Consider the following 24889-nt stretch of genomic DNA (forward strand, 5'->3'; position numbering starts at 1 on the left):
AAATTTTTCCTCCTTTCCTCATATTCTGAGCAAATTTAAAAAAATTTGAAATGTTACGTTTTCGTATACAACGTATTAAAAGCAATATCACATTCCTTATATTTTTCGATGTACAACAAACGGAAAAAAATGGGACTGCCCAAAATGTTTTTAATTAAAAAGAAAGCAAGTTCTCATTTCGTGAAATAGGAGAACTGGTAAAACCTCCGGACTTTGTCGACAAACTTTTACGGTTTCTCGAAACAGCGCAGAATAATTGTAGAACACGCTGAAAGTATGTGCGTGAGAAAGATGGTCGAGAAGAGAGAAGGAGCGAAAGAAAGAGAAAGAGAAAGGAGTGCGAAGAGCAGAGGGCTGGGGCGCGAAGAGAGGGCAGAGGGTAAAACTTCGTTGACGATTTATTACGTCGGCTGCCAACTCGGAGCGGGGTGCCCACGTAACGAGTTTATTAAATATTTCATCCGGGCCGGGAGCAGAGAAAGCCGAAGCGATGCAGGGGCAGAGGGATGGGAATGGAGTGGTGGCAGGTACCAAAGCGCGAGAGAACGGAGCTGTACAAAAGGACACCCTTTTTATAATTCGCCGCTACGTAACAACCCTTTACGCGACGCGACGGAAAACGCACGCGTAACGCCGACGTGATTGCGAGCTCAAACCCTTCCGCGCATAACCTGCATCCCACCCTCCCTGCCCCGTGATTCTCACGACGACTACACAGCGAGTTTAATAAACGCTACGTGCAACTACGATATTTTAGCGGATATCTCGAATCGGTCGATAATCCGATAATTGAAGGCTGTAAGGTTGGGCGAGATTTTAAGGTCGAGGTGACAGAGACAATATTTCCAATAACAAACGGAAAATAGAGAAAGTCGTTGGTAACGAATTATATTCACAATTGCATAAAACATTTATGAATATTTAACGAAAAGTCTATGATTGGATAGCAAAGAGAGAGAGAGAGAGAGAGAGAGAAAATATTTTGACGAAAAAAAATGATTTAAAATATGAATGATTTATTACATATAAAATTATATTGTGTATATATATATATATATATATATATATATATATACATACACATATATATATAATTACAAATAAAATTTTTATTTTGCAACGAATTTATTATAAATTTAAAACAAATATGGCGTTACATGTTTATATATTTAAAACAAAAGTATTTTCAATTATTTTTTAAATGATGTGTAGTTCGCGGTCCACCTATAAATTTTTCGCGACCAGCCGATTCATAATACAAAATATGAAATCAGATATTTTCTGCAATTCTATTTTGTGCAAACTATGAAAAAAGAGTAACCTCATTGCGATTTACAAGTCTTGGTCATTTTGAAAATAAATTAATTTTTTGCTTAAAAGTGTAGTTTATTATTAGTCTTATAAATAAATAAGTTATAAAAATATTTATTTTTTATAAATTATCTTAACATTTTTATTCCCGTATTGGTATTAGGATAATTTTTTTATCTGTCATAAAAAATTGCGCATCGCTGCTTTAAATTATTTTTTATGCATTATTTATTCAAAATTTTTTTTATATTAGACGTACGATGGAAACATCAAAGATAACGTTGCAGTAAAACACAGATGTTTAAAACACAATCTAATTTAATTGAATAATCCACGAGAGGAAAAGGTTAACGCGCGCTGTTGGAATACCTCTTTTCTTAGATTTTCTAAGAAATTTTTAACACGCGATGTGTGTGCGTGATCTGTCGGCATGATAGAATTCCTATTCCTGGTGATACAAAGGAGAGGGAATCATCCGCGTTGTGTGGAGGATCTAATTTTAGATAAGGGCAGAGAGAGCAGTAACAACTGGATTTACGAGTACGTTCGCTATTTACCTCGTGCTCGTTCTTTCGCGCAGCTTAGGCGACATTATTTTCACGAAATTAACAGATAGCGAACTCTTCTTCGAATAATTCGATTCTGCTTCAAGAAAAAAGTCCTTTGACTATTCTTTGTACAAATGAAATTTTTATGTTTAAAACATCTTTTTATTAAATTCAACACGTGGAAGTGTTATGTCCCGTTTAAGAAGATTTCCGATGCGATTACAACGTAATAAACGTAATCTCCGCATGATACGGCAGCGGTATCGCGAATATATTCCATCCCCTTTAAGTTGAGACTCTACATATCTCGGGTTTCTATTTGTGGTATGTTTAATATTTTAGTGTGAAAAAAATGTTAATTGTGTGAATTTTTTTGAAACTGCATTTATTAGTAGAACTCTGATAGTAGTACTGGAGGTCTTGTCAAGTGTACTAATATTTATTGTTTCCTCTTTACTTTAGAGGAGGAGGTGTCGTACTAGATTTGTGAAATTAGCACATTTTTTCATTTTTTTTTTTTTTTTTTGAGGGGGGGGATAAAAAAATGCAAACATTATTTTGCAATCTTCATTATTTTTATAAGGAACTTTGAAATTATGAAAAGTGTCACTGAAACCCGACTTTCTTCATATTAACAGAATATCGTGCCAACAGGAAGTACTATAAAGTTTGAATTTTCGAGCTTATATTTAAGAAACCAGTCAATTGAAAAACCTCAAGTCGAAAAATCTTATTTTTAGAGAATTGAAAAAACTTTCTAGTTTTTGCAACCGTTAGTATTAAAAATCCTTTTTGAAAATCGTTTCTTTATCTCATACATTGTGAGTGAAACGTATCACTTTTAAAACTTATTACTAAAAAGAAAGCTAATTATAAAAATGCTGATTAAAATGCTAATAATGAGTAACAGTTTTGTAAACCTGGTATCTAGGAAAAGAATGCTTGAATAATGAATATAATAAGTTTCTGCAGTATGATTATAATAGATTTCTAAAGGAAATTGTGCATTTATCTTTCTTGATCCTTTAATATTTCCTGAATCCTTTAATATTTCAATTTAAACAAAATTGATTTATCGGGTTTCTTGAATGACCGATTCATTTGACATTTTGAATATATTTCTGTGATTTCCGTTCGGAATCTCTTCTTTCATCTGTGCTATTTTAAGTGAAACGTAAATTATAAATAAGAGTAATATACACATGTGCAATATGAGATTTTTCGAGTGAATAATTTATTCGAATTCGGATTTATTCGGGGCGCATTCGCTGCATCAGTGTAAGAATATTGATGGCACCTCGGGTGGATGTTGCACAAAGCAGACTGACGGCAAGAATGCACGTGGGGAAAAGAATTTCAGGAGATCCCACGAGGGATTTAATTTTAACCGTCACGACGATCCCGCGGGTACATATGAAAACTCAAAAAAGGGAAGGAAGTCAATACGACGAGAGCTAGCTTTATTTGGCGGCAGTAAGTAAGAGTGTACACGATTTCGCGAGGGGTCGCAACAATAGTCTTCACGGCTGCGTACCAAATATTAAACGGAGGGTACTCTTTAAAGATTCATGGATCCGTGAAAATGATGTGCTCGTTTTCCCCTTCTTCATATCATGGCGTTTCACATTCAACGACGGTTCTTTCATCATAAAGTAAATTGGTCTCCGATAAAGTGTCGCATATAAAAAAAATTCAAACGCAATTTTATGATAAATCAAGAAATCTTACTTGTTCTTAGTTCAAATATATTTTTTCCGCGTAAAAATCATCCGTTACACAAGCCTGTCATTTTTTAATCCTGACAAGTTTTGATAACTTTAATAAATGTATTTTAATAAACAAATGACGATCGATAACATTTATATAGCACAAAATAAATAAACATGGTCATATAGTTGTAATTAAATAATTACAATTAATTATGTAATTACAACAATGTAAATGTAATTATAATTCCAATAATAATATTTGTCGCAACAAATAAACCCCCTCCCCCCTACTAAGAAGAATGTCATGTTTCAGGTAACGTATAAGATCTTAATAAACAGCGATAATAAATTTTGATAGTATAATAAACTTCCAGCATTACTAAATATAAAATAATCGTTGTATATCTTTAGATTTCGTATAGATTTTTGTAAATTTCAAAATACAATGTTAAATTTTATAATCGTGAGTTAAATGGTTGATATTCAATTAACCGAATCAGAAAGGAGAGGAACTGACGACAATATAACAATAATTTTATTTGCTTCTTCAACTAATTTCTGGCGTGTCCGAAAGTTACCGAAATTAAAATAGTTTTATCGTACATAACGGAACGTTGGAGTCGTCTCATGGTGTTAGACTGGACTTTCTGCGCGAGTTTCACATAATTTACAGACCACCGTCAGATCACCGGTCGCTATTCCGATATCGGATTTAAGTGCGTTCGAGTTTGACGACGCTGCGTACGATAAAAGAAGATTCCACGATTTAAACGGCGAATACTATGGGCATGCCGTAGAGATATGTGGAATTCTACATATTCGAATTAGTTATCTAGAATAAATGGTGATTATCAGCATGGTTGTGAGTTTTCCATTTATCCTCTCATCTTTCATATATTTTATTTGTTAATTTATATAAATAGAGGAAAAAAGAATGAAATAGATAAAATATTAACGTTTTATTTTAACATTAAACCTTTAACAAAAGATTTCAATGTATTAAAAAGCTTAATGTATTTGAAGATTATTAGAGAAAAGTTATAAACATTTTTCTTGGGCCAAAAAGATAATTTTAGGCTTAATTTGTTTTGTCTGGAATGAAATAATTCATGATTTGAACAAATATCTATTTTATTTGTAATAAATATCTGTGTGTGTGTAATAAAAAATTTTTTTAATCTATGAGAAGTGACTGTTAAAAGAATTGATCGAGAAGAATTTGCTACCTTTAGTGGAGGATAATTTGTTCTCCGATTTAACCAGATCTAGAATTTTTTTCCCAGATAGTATGCAGGTTAATAATCGACATAGAAAAGAACGAGCCTCAAGGTAGCGAGCAAACTTAACGTGCTCTGCTTATGTCAAGTCTCATGGGATCAATCCGTAACGAAAAGTTAAACGACTCGTCGAATACTAAGGGCACTGTTGTAGAAGAGAATGAATTTCAGAGCTTTCAGACTGTTCCTGATAACAGTTATTTCAAGCAGCGAGTCAACGGTAATCACCGTTTTTAAAATCTTTGAGAAAATTTTATACAATTCTGAATATTTTTGCAATAATTTAATCGATATTTATTATCGCGTTTTAATTTGTGATAGTAAAATTCACACGAGAAAAATACATTTTACCATTATTGAAAAAACTTTTCATTTTATTTAAAAATATATGGATGAAATGAATTACATAGAAAAATGAGATTACAAATGTGACTATATTTTAGATGTATATTTTAAATATATTAAATTGGCCAAATAACATAATGTAAGCAAGTGTATGTGTATTTATTTCAATAAAGAATAATACAACCTTAAAGACTAATTCTTATTAATTATTCTCTTTATATTTAATCTATTACTAAACCTTGTTATCATTAAAACATTAATGCCAGTATTAATTAATATAACAGAAGAACACTAACAAAAGAAAGAAAAAATTCTTCTCTTTCAGAATACATTATTTAATTATCTTTGCGATGCAATTTTTAAATATGTGCGATAGTCGACTCATTAGCGAAACCACTGCTTCTGGGAATCTCTGAGAAAGTCTTTAGGGTTTAATTTCAGCCCTGCTGTGGAGACTAGCTTTCAACAAGGTACCGAGCTTAAGTGCCGTGGATGGATCCCATGAGAATTGACGAGAAAAAATCCTCCTCCATGATAAAAATTGACTTTTCATCGGTAAAAACGCTAACACGTTTCACCTAACGTAAAAAATAGTGATAAAGTCTCTTCGTCGAAGCAACAATTATACTTAAGAATGTAAAAAGAACGCGGCCTCGAATATTTATCGCCAAATATAAGAAATGCATTTCATGAATATGTAACGCGGCACGAAATATGCAAAAACGTTTTAACAAACATAAAATGAAAGTTTCCGTTTTATAAATACTAATTAGTAGAAATCAGTGATAAATCTAAATATTGAATTCCACATTTATATTAAAAACGTGGACTTGAAATATCGTAGGTGAGAAAATAATATTCCTACTTATTCCCACTTACAAAGCACTTCGACTAATTACAACTATGAGTATCCCTGGCGTACCGCATCGACTAATTGCAACCGCGAATACGGCTGATCCATGACAAATCCTAAGTGCTGGCTAATCCAGCAAGATCATCTTCCTACCTATCCGCAATCATCCGAGACAAATGTGAGACCTTATTAGAGAAATAGGGGAAATCGCGATTTCATACCTCGTGCAATCTCACTGATATGCGAAAAAACGTTGTAAACTATTTTATTATAGCTTTTTTCAATTTAATCATTACAGATCTATCTCTTGTAGCTTGCATTTTGTGATTAGATTAAATTCAGTATATTAACACATATATGAATAGACTATTAAAAAGTTAGAGTAAAATGAGCACATTTTTATGGTGCATGTTTTGAGTTTCGATCCCATCGTGAACAAACGATAGCGTTTGTTAAAATACCAATTTAATGAATTTATTTTAAAAAATTAATTAAAAAATATATAAGCAATAATCAATGCATTCTTAAATAAAATAAGACAAATGTTGTACATGACAGAAATATTTCTCTTATTAGAAGCTTTTATGTGTTTATAGTGTAAGTAATGAAAGAATAAGTATTTTTTTATCGCATCGCATTTAAAAAATATTTAATCATAACAAGATATAAAAATGCAATTTTTATTATGGGGATTTGGAAAAAATAAAAACGAAAATAAACACAGTATTTGTTACAAAATAACAATTATAAATATTATAAATTCTCTTATATTGCATTCTACATTATTTAACATTCCGTATATTATATCATATATATTTTTATTTATTTTAATTTCACATAAATGTATACAAAAATGTATACACATTATGAGAAAACATTCAAAAATTTTACATTAAAAAAAAATTTATTTTTTTTGTTATGGCTTTATTTTCTTCGCAATTTTGCAATGCTGCAATTTTTAACTTAGTTGCTCAAATTGATAAATATATTAATAATTCTCGATGATATTTCCAATAAATATGAAAAATGTTAAACATGTTCATCAAATACGACTTCATTGTTTTTAATGCCCGTTCTCACGTGTGTGACAAATCGATAGCTCTAGAATTATATGTTCTTTCCAATCTCTTTATTAGTCTATCCATTTTAAAGCAATGAATCTATGATATGTCGATACGTATTTATGCTATGATATATTGATACATTTCTAAGCTGTCATTCATCAAGAATTCATGTACATACAGATACACATATATACATATATTGGATATATGACATTTTTTTCATAGATCCATTATTTTAGTATAAAATAAATGTTACTTTGTCACTCATCGATCGATGTGTAACAGAGGAGTTATCGGCTACGTCGATTGCATTGATTCTGCAACACGCACATATGAAATCCAAATTAAATCAACGCTAAAAAATGTCAATATTTCAAAAAGTAATTATCGTATGCTACGATCTTTATACTTTTATATCTGAATAGATTTTTTCAAAAACACCGAACATTTTTTCCTCATTTTTCAAAGTAATTTTGATAATCAGCTATTATTAAATATTTTGCTTTTCGTTTTGTAAACTTGTGTTAATGTTTCCTATACTGTTCCGCGGTGTTCTTAATTTGATATTAGTGAACCAAGTGCACTTAAATCGAAAAGCGCCAAGTACAACGAAAAGTACGATCTGAATGCAAGTATTGTTACAGAAATAAACGTCGCCCGTAAATATCGCAAAATGAAACAATAATTCGTGATTACGTCCGTCACCGCTTCGATTTCTACTTCATATCGGTAAATCGCGCGAAAGATTGCTTTGATAAATACCTGTTGCTTCGACCATTTGCATTAAATCGTAGTTAATAAATCAAAGATTGATAATCGCTGAAATTGTACGGAATAATTGCGTTTAAGGTTTCCTTATCGCGATCGCGTCTCAAGTAGTAATGCGACGATAATGCGGAGTGATTCACATTACTTACTCGACTGCCAACATATGAACGGTAGTGATTTTGCGTAAATAACAGTATTTCCTTACACCTCAATATCAAACACCAAAACTACGTGCCGATGTGTTGCCTATATGTTAATATTTAATTTTTATTCGTTTCACAAAATAAATTTATTGAAAATATTGATCTCTTCATTCGAATTATTTAATTTACGCACTATGTACGATTGGATGTATTATTGTATTTCCTGTTCATCATTTATAATGTATACATACTTATAAAATGCATATATTAAAAATCTCCAAATAGATAATTTTTGGATATTCAGTTGAATATGCAATTAGATTGCTAAGTTTGATTATGTATTTACGAATTACAAATTTTTTACAAAGAACTCCACTGGTACGGAATTTTCAGAAGAAAATAGTGCTTCATGATATCTCGACGTTGGTCCCAGAAAACAATACACGAAGTGCGTGTTGAGACTAGCACTCAGACTTGCCTTTAAGCTACTTGTAGTAAACAAGTCTTATCTTCAACTTTCATACGCTACCAACGCCGCTGAGATATCGTCAAGCATCGAGGGAATTTTAATGATCACTTTGAAACTCTGAATACGTTTTAATTTGTTAAATAGGCTTTTGAGAGCAAGTGAAGATATAAAGCGACAAAGTACAACTATCGCACTTTCTTTTATATTAAATAAGATAAATTATTTTCTTCGCTAACTGACAACTGTAAATATTCTTTCTAATTTATCACGTATATTGTTTTATGTTAATCACATCTGTACTTCACACGAAATATATTTTCGTTAATTGAGGGAAAGAGATGCTCGTTAAATTCCTATGACTATTTTTATGAACAATCGTTTCGTTATATTTTCGTTGAGAAACACGTGTGCATAAGAAAAATATGGCGTACACGAAAAAATGAATTTCAGCAAAGAAGAGAACCGTTTTATTCTCACGACACAATTAAGTCTTTGTGCCCGATTTGACTGCCAGCTTGTTTATTATCTGTCATTGAACTGAGAGAAACTGAACATCACACTTTGTCCATCTTTGCTCATGCAAACGGGATCCAGAAAACAGCTTAAGAGCAAGCCAATTAAGTGGTGGCTGGTTTCGTCTTAGCAGAAGATGTGAGAGAGAAAACGAACCTCCTTCGCCAATTAACGCCTTTCATTCAAGTGCCGCACCTGTTTCACTCTCTTTTTCGTTTCCCCCCTGAAAGAAGCACTCTTGCGTTCAAAAGCCCGCACAGCGACGCACTCGATTCGACGATCGTCATCGGGCGATTCTCGTTGAATGAACCGTTACTTGCTTTAGAAAGCGGAAAAATAGTCTTTTTCCTGCGTAATTCTTTAAAATTAATTAATTATAAGCAATTAATTACGCAATTGATATAATTGCAATTTTTGTCTTGACATTGTAAAATAAGAGTCCGTCGTAATGTAATCTATTTTGAGAAAACTTCTATACTGTTTTTATTTTTTAGTAAACAAAATTTTTAATAAAAATAAATGATTCGGAAGATTGCACGCATATCTTTCTCTTCCATGAATAAATTAACGTAATTCGTAAAACATTTCTACTACATTCGTTTGTACATTTTGATTACATAACGTCTGCGCATTGTTATAGAAATATGTTTTATACAAAATTCTGTTAAATTTTCTCAAGTTCACATAAATATCGCAATGTTTAAATACTAATGACTATATTTGCAATTAATTCTGGTATTTCTATTATTTTATACTCAGTCTTTTATACAACAAAGATTCCGTGGAAAACTATTGTCTCCGTTTTCATCGCGTGTCACGAGTTTCCTGAGTGGCACGTAAAAAAAGCTATCTTGTAAAACGGAAATGTATGAGGGTTCTCTCATTCCTTCTTTAGTAATTTACGTACTTCGCTATTCGAGATCACCTGAATTACGATAGTGCTAAAGGAGGTAAGCACGACTGTTATATTTACCTGTAGAGAACCTGCATAAATTTTAAGCAGAAAGTTGTTCCATTTCTCCTAAATGCAACAGATTAATCGATAATATAAAAATTTCAATAAAAAGACAGCAATTTAACGCATAAATATAAAAAGTTTTTGAAATACATTGCAATATTCTATACAAGAAAACATTAAAAAATGAGAACGATGTAAGAAAGATTTGTTTTGTCGTAAAATAAATGTTTTAAAGTGTAATATGAAGTTGTAATAGTAATATATATAAATGTGTATTTTTAATGCATAATAATGCGTAAAAAATATTGCTAAAAAATGCCGAATATAAGAACTGTTATAGATATCTTTATATAAAATGATAATTATAGTTTTAGTACAATATATCTAAAGAAAAAGAAAGAGATTAATTTTAAAACGAGATAAATCTAACAAAAGGACATGTAATTTCGTAGCGAAAATTCTTTCTGGGCACAAATTCCTAGCTGAACTACGCGGACACTATAAAATACGAAGAAGCATTTTGACAAAAGTCGAACAACAGACAAGAAAAAGAAAAGTGTCCTATCATCCAAAGTTTTCTGATTAAATCTCATCTAAGAGCTTCAGCATGAGAGGAAAGCCTAAGTCAATTTTTCCAAGCCACCTTATGAAGTGACATCAAAAGAAATTTCAGAATAGAAAACGTACGCGGAAAGGAAAGGAAACAGTAGCTTTTCCCTTCTTGAATTCTCTCATATACGGATATTCGTATCCTCGGATATTGCTCAATATCCCAAAGATCTTATCCATTTTAAAACTTTCATTTTATTTACAGCAATGTTATGCTAACTTTGCAAAGAAATCTGTTGCATTTATTATTATTTTGTATACAAAAGAAACTATGATGAAACTATCGAGTAAGTAAATAGCATTCAATCTTATCGTATCAGTTATATTCATAAGACTGAGTGTTTATTCATAAGAATAAATGTACCATAAAGAGAAAAGAAATAATTTCTGCTTTTATCTTCGTTTCGTAACCATTGAGGATAATAGGAAAGATGAGATGAAAGCGAAATAAAGAGAAATAAGGTCATTATTTAAGTACAACATTGATCGCATGATACTTTGTTCTTGGATATTTTCTTCCGATCTCAAAGATCTTTTTAGAATCTAAAAAATAGAATTCCTCGCCACGAATGGTGGTGCTGCAAATATTGGTTCTTCAACTTTTTACTTTTTTTATTTCGTTTTTCCAAAACAATACAATACAACGACTCAATATGCATATTACAAGATATACATACATAAAAATGTATAGCAACGAATGTAATATTTAGGTAAAAAAAAAATATGAAAACTAGAATTGCTATTATAAAACACGTGATAAAAAATTTACTTTTTACATTTGTTAATAGAAAATATGCTTCTCATATCTTATATTACAAAAAATATGTATGATATTGTAAATATATAAGAGATTGATATGAAAAATAAAATATTTCCAAAGTATATATCGTAAACACGATTGCATGCTTATAATTATTGTAGATGTCGATGCAATACTTTTGATACTTATATCTAATAACTAATCTCAAATGTTTCCAATCGATTTATGATATTTATCGATGTTGTAAAACGTTTAAAGACAATAAATGATTAATATATAATTTTTTTCATCAAACGAGTGTTCTTCCAATTTTATCACCGTAGCAACAGGAGGACGAAAAGGCGAAGTGTTACTCGAGCGTGCTTCGTATGACTTCGATCATTAAGGAGAGGTCCTCCAATTATAAAGTTTTCAATTAATATCTGGTGCACGCCATCCGAGAAATTTTACAGAGTTCAGATAAAAGATGATAGAGTATGAAATTCACGATTTTACATCTCTGTTTTCACCAGTCTTTGTTCATTACGGTAAATGAGAATGACAAAAGTCGGCTTGAAAGTTGGATTTTATCCGGTACTTTGATGAAAATTACACAATGGTTCTCATGCCCTTCGAGGACTTCGGTAAGCTTCACTTTTATCCACATACTTAAAAACAAAAAGTAACGGGGATAAAGTCCGAAATGTTATTCCGTACTTTTCCGTATTTTAAAAATTGTCATAACGTAATTCTCGATCCTTTTAATAATAGATAACTTACATACTTTAAACTGTCTATTTTAAATCTCTTTTTCATCTCTTATCCTTCTTACTTTTTATATTATTTTCAAAGTAATCGTGATTTTTAAATAGAGAATCTTTAATAGGTTCTCCAATAAAGATTTAAAACCAACCGATATTTAAATTTTGTCTCTCTCAATTTATCTTATTAAAGTATTTTTAACATTATTTGGTTTCATCTCATAGACGCAACGACAAAGACTGCATGAATGAGCGTTATTTTAATTACTGATTTTCGGAATTGTCTTGAAAATTATCAACTATAGACGTAAAGATTATGAATACTGATGAAAATCCACAACGCTCCTCCGACTGTCTGTATATCATTGTAACTATCCCAACTATTACTCGCCCGTTCAGTTGCAGGAGTTCGGGCGTGTCACTTTACTCTCGCCAAGTTATACGCGAGCTTTCGACTGTCGTCGAGAACACGGAGCCCGCATGAGCTTTGATTCTGAGATGCGTTTAATCGACGCGTTCTGCAATTAACCGTCTCGGTGACGGCATAGATGCTCATTTCCGTCGACTTTCCTCTAGGCACAATTAATCTAACTTTTACAGTAAATAAAACTACTTCAGTCGAATAAGATCCTCCGACGTCAACGATTTAACGCTTGTAATAGCAACAAGCGAGAAAATAGAATAGAAGGTTTTCGGGCATAAATAGATAAGCGTGTTTTAGATAAAGGTTTAATATTGCATGAAACAATTTCAGTATTGTCGATACTGAAATTGATACGTTTACCACGTAAGTAAGGATTCCAAATTGTGTCAAAGTGTTACACTTTTTGTATTACTTTCTAACATATGGTATTCATGTTATAATAAACTAAACACAAAATTTGAACGTTTAGAACATGCGGGGAATGTTAAATTTAACACTAATTTATCATCTGTATGCAATGTATAGAAATAAATAAAATCTGTCAAGCATATGGCAAAGTAAAACACAAATACGCCCTTTCGCTACATTCAATACATTTCACCGCAATATTTCGCTTCTGGCCTCTTTGAGATAATTTCTCGCGCGCTATCTGCGGAAATCGTACTGTTTGCAGCGAGTGGGCGAAGAACTGAAAAGAGAACTAACCGCGCGTGAAGCCCGGAAATCGGATGGAGGGAAAAAAAGTGGAACGATCGACGACCGCGTTCGCTCGCGTAAGCCACAACGGAGGACGAAGTAGATGGAGGGCGTAACAAGTCAGACGGGGTCTGGTATACTTCGTTACGAGTGGTATTCCAATATTTTCGATTCAATGTACTTGATATATATTTCCGACGGAAAGTTCCTGTCGATTTAAATTTACAACTCGTTCGATTGCGTCATGGTTACGTCGTCGGTCGCCGTTTATAAATAGGGTAAGACGAGGAGTACCGTTTGTGTTCTAGGAATATTTCTCTCTCTCTCTCTCTCTCTATCTCGAAAAGACATTAAATTTCCGTTCTTATACAAGATTCTTAGAATCATTGAATAATCGGGAAAAGTGCTCCTTTGTAGAAATACACAATTGAATTTTGTGTCTTCTAGAACCAGCGACCACGTTGCAAATTTACAATTCTCCTTCTTTGTTGCATTAGGGAGTATTACGATTTGGTAACTGAATAATTTCCATAAAAGATTGTAAGAACAAATTACAGACATTTTGAAAAAATACAGATCGATGTGAGGATCCCGTTGCAATAGTTAACGATCCGAAACAGCAGCGGATGCTTAGTTCGGGAAGTAAAGAAGCGAGCTCGCGTGCCGGACAAAAAGTTTCAAAGAATCAATAAAAAATGCGTATCGAGCTGAGCAATAAAGTAGATAGCGACCGTAACGAGCCAAAGTGGTCGACGGCCTCTCTGGCGCCATCTGCCGGTCGGCACTTGAACCGGCGCGTCTGACAAAAACGTTCGATTACTACTTCGAGCGGTCGAACGTTGTACGTCGAGGCGCGACCGCTAAAATTCGCGGAGCAAACCCCGAGGAAAATTCGCTCGAAACTCGATTTACCCGCGAGCAGCAGTTGCACCTGTTTTTCCTCTCGATCCTTCTCTTAGCTTTCAGCTCTTTGCCATCGCCCGAGGTTTGTTTCACCGGCGGACGATGCGGGCGGAGGCTCGAGGGGAGGAAAGGGCACTCTTCGCCGCAATCTTTTGTAATCTGATTTCGCTTTCCCGCACCCTCCCGCAACTTCTTCCCCACCCCCTCCCCAACCGTCGGGTTACCAACTTCTAAGCGGCGCTGTTTGTTTCGTCGTTTAACTTCTTCCTACCGCCGACGTAGAATTTACGTGGGAAATAATGCGCCGGAAACGAGTTTGCATCACGACGCGACCGATTTCCAGGGGATTACCCGCGCGAAGGACAGTTGCCGAGTGCTCGGCATTTTATCATAATCGCTAATGATACTCCACTAATTAATTGATATCACGGGGCTAAGATAAAACGTCGAGATTTTCAAGTAATTACGGAATATTCCCGAAGAACGGAAAATGCATTTTCGTACATTGAAATTATTTAAAAAGTATTACGAGTTAATGACGAAAAAATTAATATCTAGAATATGTTATTAAAAATTTACAGTTAATATTGCGAGAGTAGCCGATTGTGTGTATTGATTATGACGAAAAGAATTTTTATGTATGCATTTTACGTGCACGATAATTGTCTCTGATTTTATTTTAGCGAATTAATTTGGGCAACCGCATTTACGTCGGCAATTTCAGAAATATATTCCGCATTACTCGCGCATTTTACAAAGTTACGAGAATAATAGGAAGCGACAGTTGTAAATATTACAATTAGAATTTAATGAGATCGTCACGGGGTTCTTGGGAAGCTGCGAGAAAAAAATACCGTTTCGCTCTCTTGCGTACTTTAATAGAAAATATTTTTGTCTGCGTGGTCGTGATAATTGTTCGAAAACAAACGCGTTTCAGTGGTACGATTTCGTGAATATGTCGCATACACACTAGCCTCGGAGAAATGTTTTTATTCCACGTTCTTCGTAGAGTAAACATTGAAGCCTGGGCGCAATCATTTCGGCGTATATTTTTCATGCACAATAAACAGAAGCTTATAAGACTTAAAAATACAATGTCACTCGCATAGCGACCGGTAGTTGCCGGTAGTTCCCAATGTAACAACAAACAATGCAAGACGGTACATTCCTGCTTTTAACGAAGCCGCATTTTCTTGCACGCTACTCAAACTTTTGATGGAAAGAGAACTTCTTTTTGTCTTTCCGCGCTATTGTTTCTCACGAAATTTTCTGATGCTAGGGATTTTAACTTGTAGAGATTTTAATATGAAAGACATAAAAAAGGAAACTCACGGATCTCTTTTAACTTTGTGGCTTACCATACTATGTATGCCGGTCCATTGTATAAAAGTACTGACAGAAAGCTTTTTTATTTAAACCTTTAAATAAAATCACGATTATTTGCTTAGGGAATTGCGATGTACAGATATATAATTGAAATAGAAAAATAAATGTAAAAATTCGAATAAAAAAATTGTTAAATTTTTGCGAATTTTGTACTGTTATCTTTATTGTTTTACCAATTTTGCTTGTTACACGTGCGAGCGCGTTTTATATTTTTTACTTGCTAACATGATTTATTAAATCAACATTTTTTTCGTTATTATATAAAATTTTAACTTCAATACGTGTAGCTAGTTACGACTTTTCGTATCACAATTAAAAAGTACAGAGTTGATGAGAGACTACCCTGATTTATTACATTTTGTTACATGTAAAATTTTTATAAAAAGTTGTGACTGCAACGTATTAATTGCTTCCACATGCCAATAATATCACTGATAGTTACCATCAATAACAAACATCATTGAACGGATATTATACCAATTATATCAAACACATAACGTACTTAAAAAAAAATATTTTGATTTTAAAACTGCCAAAGTTTTATTTAATAATATAATCTGTTTTATTTGTTCGGTGTTTAATTAGATTAATAAATTATATCTTTTTCGAAAATGATTTACGTATGCATGCACTTTACGGAGCTCGCACATTTTTCATAAACATTGTTCAGTAAACTCATTTTGGTCAATTTGAATGTTCAAAAATGTGACACAGATTAATCGCATGTTATTTTATATTGAAATAACAATTCAGAATTTAGCGTAAATTAAAATGCATGATGCAATAATACGACCATTTTATGCGTCAATGAACCGTTCGTAAAATAGTATCGAAGAAAAACGTAGTTTCTAGAGGAAGATCAGAAAACTGGTTGAAACGCAAGAACAACGTCTTTTGGGAAACGCTGTTCTCTCGTTCTCATAGAGAAGATGATTGGACTTCCTGACTCAATAGAGAAAATGATGCTTGCACGTGTATTCCACTTGAAGATGTAATTACGTGGTAATGAAATTGTTATACAAACATGGTTCCTTCTCATACATGTCGATTTTCTACGTAACATGACTGTATAAATGCTATTCTCATCACTACCTGTTATATGTGACTTTTAAAAATATAAATAAAATGTACATATTTTTAATCCTTTTGTTTCAACAAAAATATTTGTTTGTATTTTTGTGCATATTATAATACAGGACAAATAAGCAATTCATATAAACATTTTAATATTTTGAAAATACCAGAGATTTTTCTTATAATATTTTTTATTGCAAATACGTATAACAATTTGCACTGCAAAGTTATAATAAAAATTTTTTTCTAAATCTAAAATATTTTAAGAAAGAGTTAACTCTGCAAGCTCTTATTATATTTATAACATTGTTATCTTAAAAAGGCAATAAATGAAACATAATATCGAGTTTTTATTCGAGCATAAAATCATTATAGCAATTTATATATGATTTATTTATATATAAAAAATTAATATATCAGATGTATAAAAATATAGAATATTTTATTGCACATTTCAATTCTTAATAGCGATATAGTGAAAACTATAGTGAAAACGAAAAGATTAAATAACATCTTTTAAATATGTTTTTCATTAGCGAAACGCACAATTACTACGTGAATAATATCTCAAACAATTTTATATTATTTTTACAATATGTAGCGTGTATGGAAACTAACACAAAATTAAAGAGAGAAACGAAAGAATCTATAATGATCTGTGTAACAAACATTGCAACAAAAAGTAAAGCATATCTCGCTGCGTAGAAACGTGTAAAGAAAGCAACGAGAAAACAGTTTTCACGCTCACGTCGATCGCTTAAAGAAGAGATTTGCATCCCGACTCGCATTGAAACGTTCAGCGTTTGTTCGATTTGCGTGATTCATGGATTCTTGTATGCGCCACCGGGAAAGTTGTAACGAGCTGACAGGGCGAATTGGCATACGGATTTATGCAAATGGATTTGCGCGGAATACGAAGAAAGCGGGGAGAGGGATTACGAACGAGACGGGCTCGCATGAAATCGTGCATTATGAACACCGTTATTACAATAATTCATTATAATTTTTTCCGAGCGTTAATAACCGCGCAACGTCGAGTTTATTATCTAATTACCGTCGCACAAAGTATGGCAGCCTCGTGCTGTGCCGCTTCATACATATTGTCAAGCTTTTAGAAAATTTAAAACTACTTTCGCACTGAAATGTATTTAGAGCACTCTCTCATCACAGGGACAAAATAACGCACGCTCTAATTTATTGAAGTGGAATGTAATCGATAAACAATAAAGCTCATTTTGATCCGCACCGCCGATATGACTGTTCATGGTTTGCAAAAACGATAATTTATTATTTTACGTGAAAACGTCGAACATTTATCACGCGACGGGAAAAAAAATGATAGCTGCTATTAATTTACGGTTATTATAAAACGTAGATATTGCCGCAAGATCTCTCATCTATAATTTTTGAAACGCGGCAATAGCCGAAGCTACTCGATAATAATAAATCTCTTATATGTAATGAATCTGACAGAAATGCACGTGAGAACCGCGTACATAGGGCGTGCAGATTAATTTTTTCACCAAAATTATGAAAATGATTAATTAATGTTGAAAGAAATTCAATACAAATTTAATACAAATGAAATTCCTTTGTCTCATTATAATTCCCATGAAAATATACACGCTTGACGATTAACTGACGAAGAAAGTGCACTTGATCATTAAATCTTGCGCTTTAATTATTGCTCGCGTTTTTTTCTTTTCAATTTACAACACATATGCTGCTTCTAGTTTGGACTTTAAAATGATTCGGGCCTATCGCAATTTCGGCGCAAAATAGAGATCCGCGTCAGGAGGGTATACTCGCGTAGGAGGTGCCGCCTGGTCGATTCCTGTGCCGGCATTCGAATCACCACGCATCTTAATTCCACGGTATAATCTATCAAGCATTGAAATCTTCCCTGCTATTACTGCAAATGTCTCAAATAAGTATTCAAAAATCTATCTGGAAAATTGGTAAGTAGTAGGATATGCGTTTCCAGAAATGTTTGCTTTGAAATAAATAAAAAAAAAAAAAAAAAAAATGGAAGCTTTCTCTACTTTACGCGCGCACGTTGCTATTACACAAAATTCGTTGCGTTGGAATAACATCTTTTTCTACAGCTACGGTTGAAGCTATCTCGAAATTGACTTTTAAGTTTTGTCTCGAAAAAGATAAGAAAACAAGAAAATGCCGAAAGATAATCAAAAGAGCGCGATGGAATATTATATAAATTTTACACACAATTTATTTAATAAGCATTAATAAGCATTAATAGATTTTTTTTTAAGTTGGAACGGATTGTACATGAATTAAAAAAAAAGTACTGTCGCGCGTGCTTCTAAACAGAAAAATCAGGTGAATGTTACAACATTAATTTTCACATTCTCGAATCAGAGCGTATACGTCGGGAATGCATTCGTTTAATTATATATTTGGTGTTTGCTGAATAACAAATTAATTTACTTTTGCACATGAAAAACTACTCCATTGCAGGTCACGAAAAATGTAGCCCGTAGAGAACAAGCCGAATGCGAGAACCAGCATTCGTTGAGCACTCACCGAAGCTTTTGTGGCAGAATATATTCGAGGTAGAATGCGTTACGCGAAAATACGGTGCGGTCACAAATGCAATTTGGAAATTACTTCGGGCACGGTGATAATTTAACTTACCGTTTGCCGATATGTTGTTACTTACATTTTCATCGAACATTTTAAAATTGTTACTAGCATTTTAAAATTTATTAAAACAGCTGCTTATGATAAGCAAAAATATGAAGAGAAATGCCACGTAAATATTTCATTAATCCCAATGGAATACTATTTTGAAATATACGTTCTCAGTTCAGATGTCTCGATATCTTATTCTCTTATATGAAGAAAAGAAAAGATTATTTTTATAAATATAAATATATAAAATATAAAGGAAGGTTGTCTGTAATTAACAATATATTATTTTTATGAGCGGATTTTTACGCTTAGAAACAGCAAATATACATCATTTCAATTTTCACCAGTGAAATGATCGTCTATAATGCTGTTAGCAGCCGCTTTAATTGAGTGCAGCAAGAAGCATCTTTTACCAATGACTAGTCAACCGTGTCGACGTCTGGTGACCGAAAGGATTTTTAATGCGATTTACTGCGGCGACTCATGTCCCCGACAATAAATATCGGTTATCGAGCTTTCAGCCAGAATATCACGCGGTGTATCGGGTGTCAAGGATTGGAGCATGACGTATGGCGTGCAAAATGGTGTTGCCGTACATTAAAGAATTATGATCTTAATCACGTCCGGTTACACACGAATGCAATGTCACGATTCATAATGTTGAAACTCCGCTAAACTTTTTTATTCGGTGATTATCAATATTTAAAAAATTTCCAGCGCAAAATATGAAGTTATCATTCTGTGTAAATGTGTAGCATATATCCTAACATTTTCATTTAAAAAAAAATGTGACAGTTTCTATTTACATTTTTCAACAGCAACGAGAATTTTTGTAATTTGTTATCTCCAAACTTTATTTTTTTGTGTTTGCGATCGACAGTAAAATTTCTCGATGCGTCACAATTTTGAACAGTCGGCGAACCAAGTGATGCATTAATCGTTAGATAATTTCTCTACCTGAGAAATAATCTTATCAGAATATCACGCGTAAATCTCTCGGAAACGAGCGCGCGAAAAATTAATTAAAGTTTCTACATTCTCTCCAACTACGCCTCTGTACTTTTCTCGGATGCTCGCGAAAAGTCCCTTTTTCGCAAAATGTTCTGTTTCCAACAGTTTTCTTAATTAACCTCTCATTCTCATTGGATTCCTATTAAATAATCGCGCTAAAATCTATCTGAGGATGTATTAAATGTGTCTGTTTAAAAACGTGTTATACACAAGATAATCTTCTTTATTCAAAGTGCAAGTTAAAATAATATTCATTAAAATTACTTTAAATAATACAGAAATATTTATTCCGTCAAAAGTTTTTCTATATTACAAAATGTTCTATTAAAATTCTGTTATTGTCCACTATCCTTAAGAAACATCTTTTTTCCTTAATGTTTACATCATTTGGACATATCGATAATTATTTCACGAACCAAATGACGCCAATAATTCTAACATTAATTTACGCTTGCATTAATTTATTCACACAGAGAAAGAGAGAGAGAGAGGATTTGCTACCAAATAATAACCTTGATTACCTATCAATCTATGCAGTATTCAATTTAATATCGTTATGATAATTTAATATCGTTAGGTTAATTAGTTGTTCTCGAACTGTCAACATTTAACGGCCACGCAAATTTCGTCGCGATTAAACGCAATTTAATAGAAACTATTGACATTTATGTTTTCAGAAGTGGTGTACGATTTGATGGTGGCAACGGTGTCATCGATGATGGACGAGAATAACCTTTACATGGACGACGGCGTAGACGGATTTCCGGCGTTTGGCTTTCGACCCGGCTCCGAAGTGAAGCAACCCTACAGACTGTACCTCCCGGAGAAATTGCCGGCCGAGTTCACCCTAGTGGCCACGTTCAAGCCGACCTCCTTTAGAACGAGCTACCTCTTCGCCGTTCTTAATCCCTTCGAAACCGTTGTCCAATTGGGCATTAGAATTTCGGTAAGTCGTGGATAATAATTGTTTAGTTTAATTTTTTTTTAACCACCAACTTTTGTCTACAACTGGGGGCAGATGCGCAATAGCGCAACGACAAATTATTTGTGAATATTCGAGATCTGTATCGAAAGTTTTGTGATTTTATTGATTATATGCAAATCCTGTTAAACTAACGAGGCATGATGCCAGAGGAAATAATAGCGGATAAGATTGAGAAGCAAATGTCTTGCGGAAATGAGAAGACGAGCGTGAAATATAACGTCACATTAAATCATGAAGGAATCCGCTTTAACAGTTGGGTAATTACTAGCTCTTTAAACGCGCTTTATCAAAGCCATGTGATATTTTATGACACTGTACGTTTCATGAATAGATAAATATCATCTAAATGGAATAAAAATAATTTTATACACGTGCGCGTGATTGAAAATATAAATTCGTCATTTTACTGTAATAATTTTTCCTTTTATTCTTACTTTTCTTTTGTATTATAATTAAAACTGTAATTAATTTAGATACTTTAGAATATTCCAAGAATGAAAATAAGAAATAAATATGAAAATGTGCTATAATTTTTAATAATAATATATTGTTAACAAACTTTATTCTTTATTTTCCGATTTTTTCAATATCTCGTTCACGTTCAATATTAAAAGTTTTTCCTCTGAAATGTTTTTGTAATATACTACGTATATATCTTAAACAATAAACAACCCAAAATATTTTAAACGTATTATATTTAGAAAGCTTTGATAAATATCTAGAAAATATTTTCAAATAATATTACTCCAATTACAACGTTAACAAATGTTTTATGAATTTCTTCAGATTTTTGCCATTATTGTCTACTACGTCAGTTTTGGGAATCAATTTCTCAGATGCTCAAGTTTGGCTATGTTACAAAAATATTATTTGTTGCAAAATACAAAAGATTATTATAGAAAACTGCTACATCTGATAGAAGATATATTTTAATTTGTATTTTCATTTTAGAAATTTTATTGTTAGTTTTTGTTTAAGAAACATAAATAAAGTATAGTCAGTAATGAACTTTCTCTAGTTTCATCAATAATAAATTTTATAAACTCATGTAAAACATTGTATTTGAATAATTATGTTTGGATGCAAAGTGTTAAAATAGCTTTATGAGTGTGATGTTTTCTTGATCACATTTGAAGGATGGGCCGGGCTCTAACCAGAATGTCTCACTGGTCTACACTAATTCGGACGAGCATTCGCATTCGGAGGAGGTGGCGAAATTCACCGTGCCAAAGCTTACGAAGAAGTGGTCGAAGATCGTCATTAAGGTTTTGACGAACGACGTCACCCTCTATCTCAATTGCCACGAGATGGCTAGGCAGAGGGTTACCAGGATCCCCCAGGAATTAGTATTCGATACTGCCAGTACGCTGTACATCGCGCAAGCCGGACCGCACATCCAGGAACGATACGACGTGAGTACCGTGCACACCCTTTTCGTCCGAAATTTTTTTTTTTTTGAGAAAAAAAATGGACGCCGCGAGCGTTCGTGCGTGGCGCAACGAAACGAAACGAGTGGCGTTTGTTGGTGCACGGGGGATGTTTTCCATGGAAATCGACATGGTTCCACTCTGCAACCGAGTACGCGTAACGAAGTAGCGGGAATAAACAGGCTCGCGTGGATCGTGATGCAGTCCCTTTTCGGCGACTCGGCTGACACGAAACTGGCAGCTCACGCGAATTCACGAAACACGCCTGTGCTGTGGTACGAACGATAGCGTAAGGGAGTTTTGTTTCGTGAAGCCACGTACGTTTTCTGAACTATATCATTTTCGTCTCGTTTCGAATACACCGTAAATTGATATCGTTTGTCCGCGAAATGCAAACGCGAATGAATTTAAAAGTATACTCGAATTTACCAAATTTTTTTCGTATTCAGGCGATCCTGATTATATTTAAAGATGGATTTTAAATATCACGAGTGGATACAATTCGAGTACACAATTCACGTTTTTATTCGATGTTATTGATCATAAATTTTACTTTGTTTTTTTAGACGAGAATGATTCGTTCAGGAATAGAATTTTTTTTTTTTTTTTAGTACATTACTGTTTAATGCATTATTGTTTCACGAGTTTCGTCGCATTACGAGGGTCAGTCATAAACTTTAAAATAAAACAGCTTAATGAGATTAAGGGCAGCGAATCGTAGGAGTAAATCTGTGCCGGTCCATCCTTTAAGGATTTAATACCGTATCCGATATCCTAGATAGAATGGCTAAAAAAAGCGGATAAGCTAAAAGAGAGGACGGTACGAACGTGGAAAGTGCCATCGGATAACAGGCGGCAGGTTCTAGAAGAAGTAGTAGAATGGATACGAAATACCTCATCGAAATCCTATATATTGACGTTACAGATCTGTTGTCTCAGTTTCCACTATTGCTTTCTCAAAGAACACTCAAGTGGCTCGCGAGACATTGCACACAATGAAAATTGAAAGATTTCCGCCACTCGCCATACATCGAGTTTGAGAACAGCGATTTGTGATCGGATGACAAAAATCAAAATAACATACTTCGGGCTATTACTTTTGTTTTTTTTTTCTGCCGCACAATACGTTAGCATTTCTACGAATATCAAATATCTATGTTTCTTCATGATTTACGCATGGCTACGTATATTTTGGAAACTTATCACAAACAAATCCAATATTTTTCCACTGCAAGCGAAATAAATCTAGATTGGAAATCCAATCTAGATCTTTCATTTGGTAAGCAACTGGTTTAGAAACCGCCAAATTATTCAATGAATCAATACACATTATTATCATTATTGCAGCAAAAGTACAATTCTAGAAGACTTTATAAAACATATAAACATGTTAGGTTACTTTAAACTTTAATCGTGAAGATATAAATAAATGTAATAAAATTTCTGAAATAACAAGATCGATTCAAATAAATTTCACCAACAGAGTCGCGCGTTCAAGCATATGATGTCGTGTATCTGTACATCAATCAAATATTCTTCGAAGCATCGATAATACCTCATGATGAATTGTATTGCATTTCAAATAATTCATATCGCTCAGTCTGAGCGTGAGAATAGTATTTACGTGTCATCCCAGCCCTTTAGTATCTCCGATATCGTATTAACAGCGAGGACAGCGTGATTACATATCGTTGATATGAGAGAGGATAATTAGTTCTCATCCTGACGCAATATGATCAGATACACAGGGACCACGTGTTGCGCAAATCGATGAACGAAACGCATTGATTTATTCGATCCTTCGTTAATTATAGTTACCCTCGACAATCGGTGGACATATTATGATATTTCGACTTGGTCATGTAACGTCGCTTTTATCTTGCCACGGCAATTTCTCCTATAACAATTAATTTATGCGTCATATTGATAAAATAAAATTGTGCAAATATGTGAGTTTCTCTTCTTTTAGATAGTATTAAATTATCAAATGAGAATCTGGGCGTATTAAATAATACAGCTTCGATATAGTATATATGTAGATGGATACAAAGAGATCATTACGAACTTTACGAGCTGCTTATTAAATTTGTAAGTACTATTAAAGGTACTTATTTCGCAAAGTCGATAATTATCAATCATTTCAGTGATGTGAGAAACTTTTCCTTTCATCATTGCATCAATAAGTCGTAAGAGCAATTGCAGAATATTATATATGTACGTATATATTATTATAATTATAGTTCATATCTCTACGTTAAATTATT

General features: G+C 33.2%; 1 protein-coding gene and 1 long non-coding RNA gene across 8 annotated transcripts in view; one reads left to right on the plus strand and one right to left on the minus strand.

Annotated features, from left to right (window-relative positions):
• LOC105196855 (collagen alpha-2(IX) chain) overlaps positions 1-24889 on the plus strand; it is a 229835-nt gene that overhangs the window by 53508 nt on the left and 151438 nt on the right. For all 6 annotated transcript variants that reach the window (XM_039450966.1, XM_026135007.2, XM_039450965.1 and 3 more), the window contains exons 3-4: positions 20891-21159; positions 22335-22610. In XM_039450966.1, coding sequence (XP_039306900.1) covers positions 20891-21159; positions 22335-22610 — 545 coding nt within the window. The remainder of the gene's footprint in view (positions 1-20890; positions 21160-22334; positions 22611-24889) is intronic.
• LOC113003830 overlaps positions 1-24889 on the minus strand; it is a 222774-nt gene that overhangs the window by 44049 nt on the left and 153836 nt on the right. The gene's annotated exons all lie outside the window — the stretch shown is intronic.

This window comes from Solenopsis invicta, chromosome 6 (assembly GCF_016802725.1).
Source record: "Solenopsis invicta isolate M01_SB chromosome 6, UNIL_Sinv_3.0, whole genome shotgun sequence".
In the NCBI taxonomy this organism is placed as follows: domain Eukaryota; kingdom Metazoa; phylum Arthropoda; class Insecta; order Hymenoptera; family Formicidae; genus Solenopsis; species Solenopsis invicta.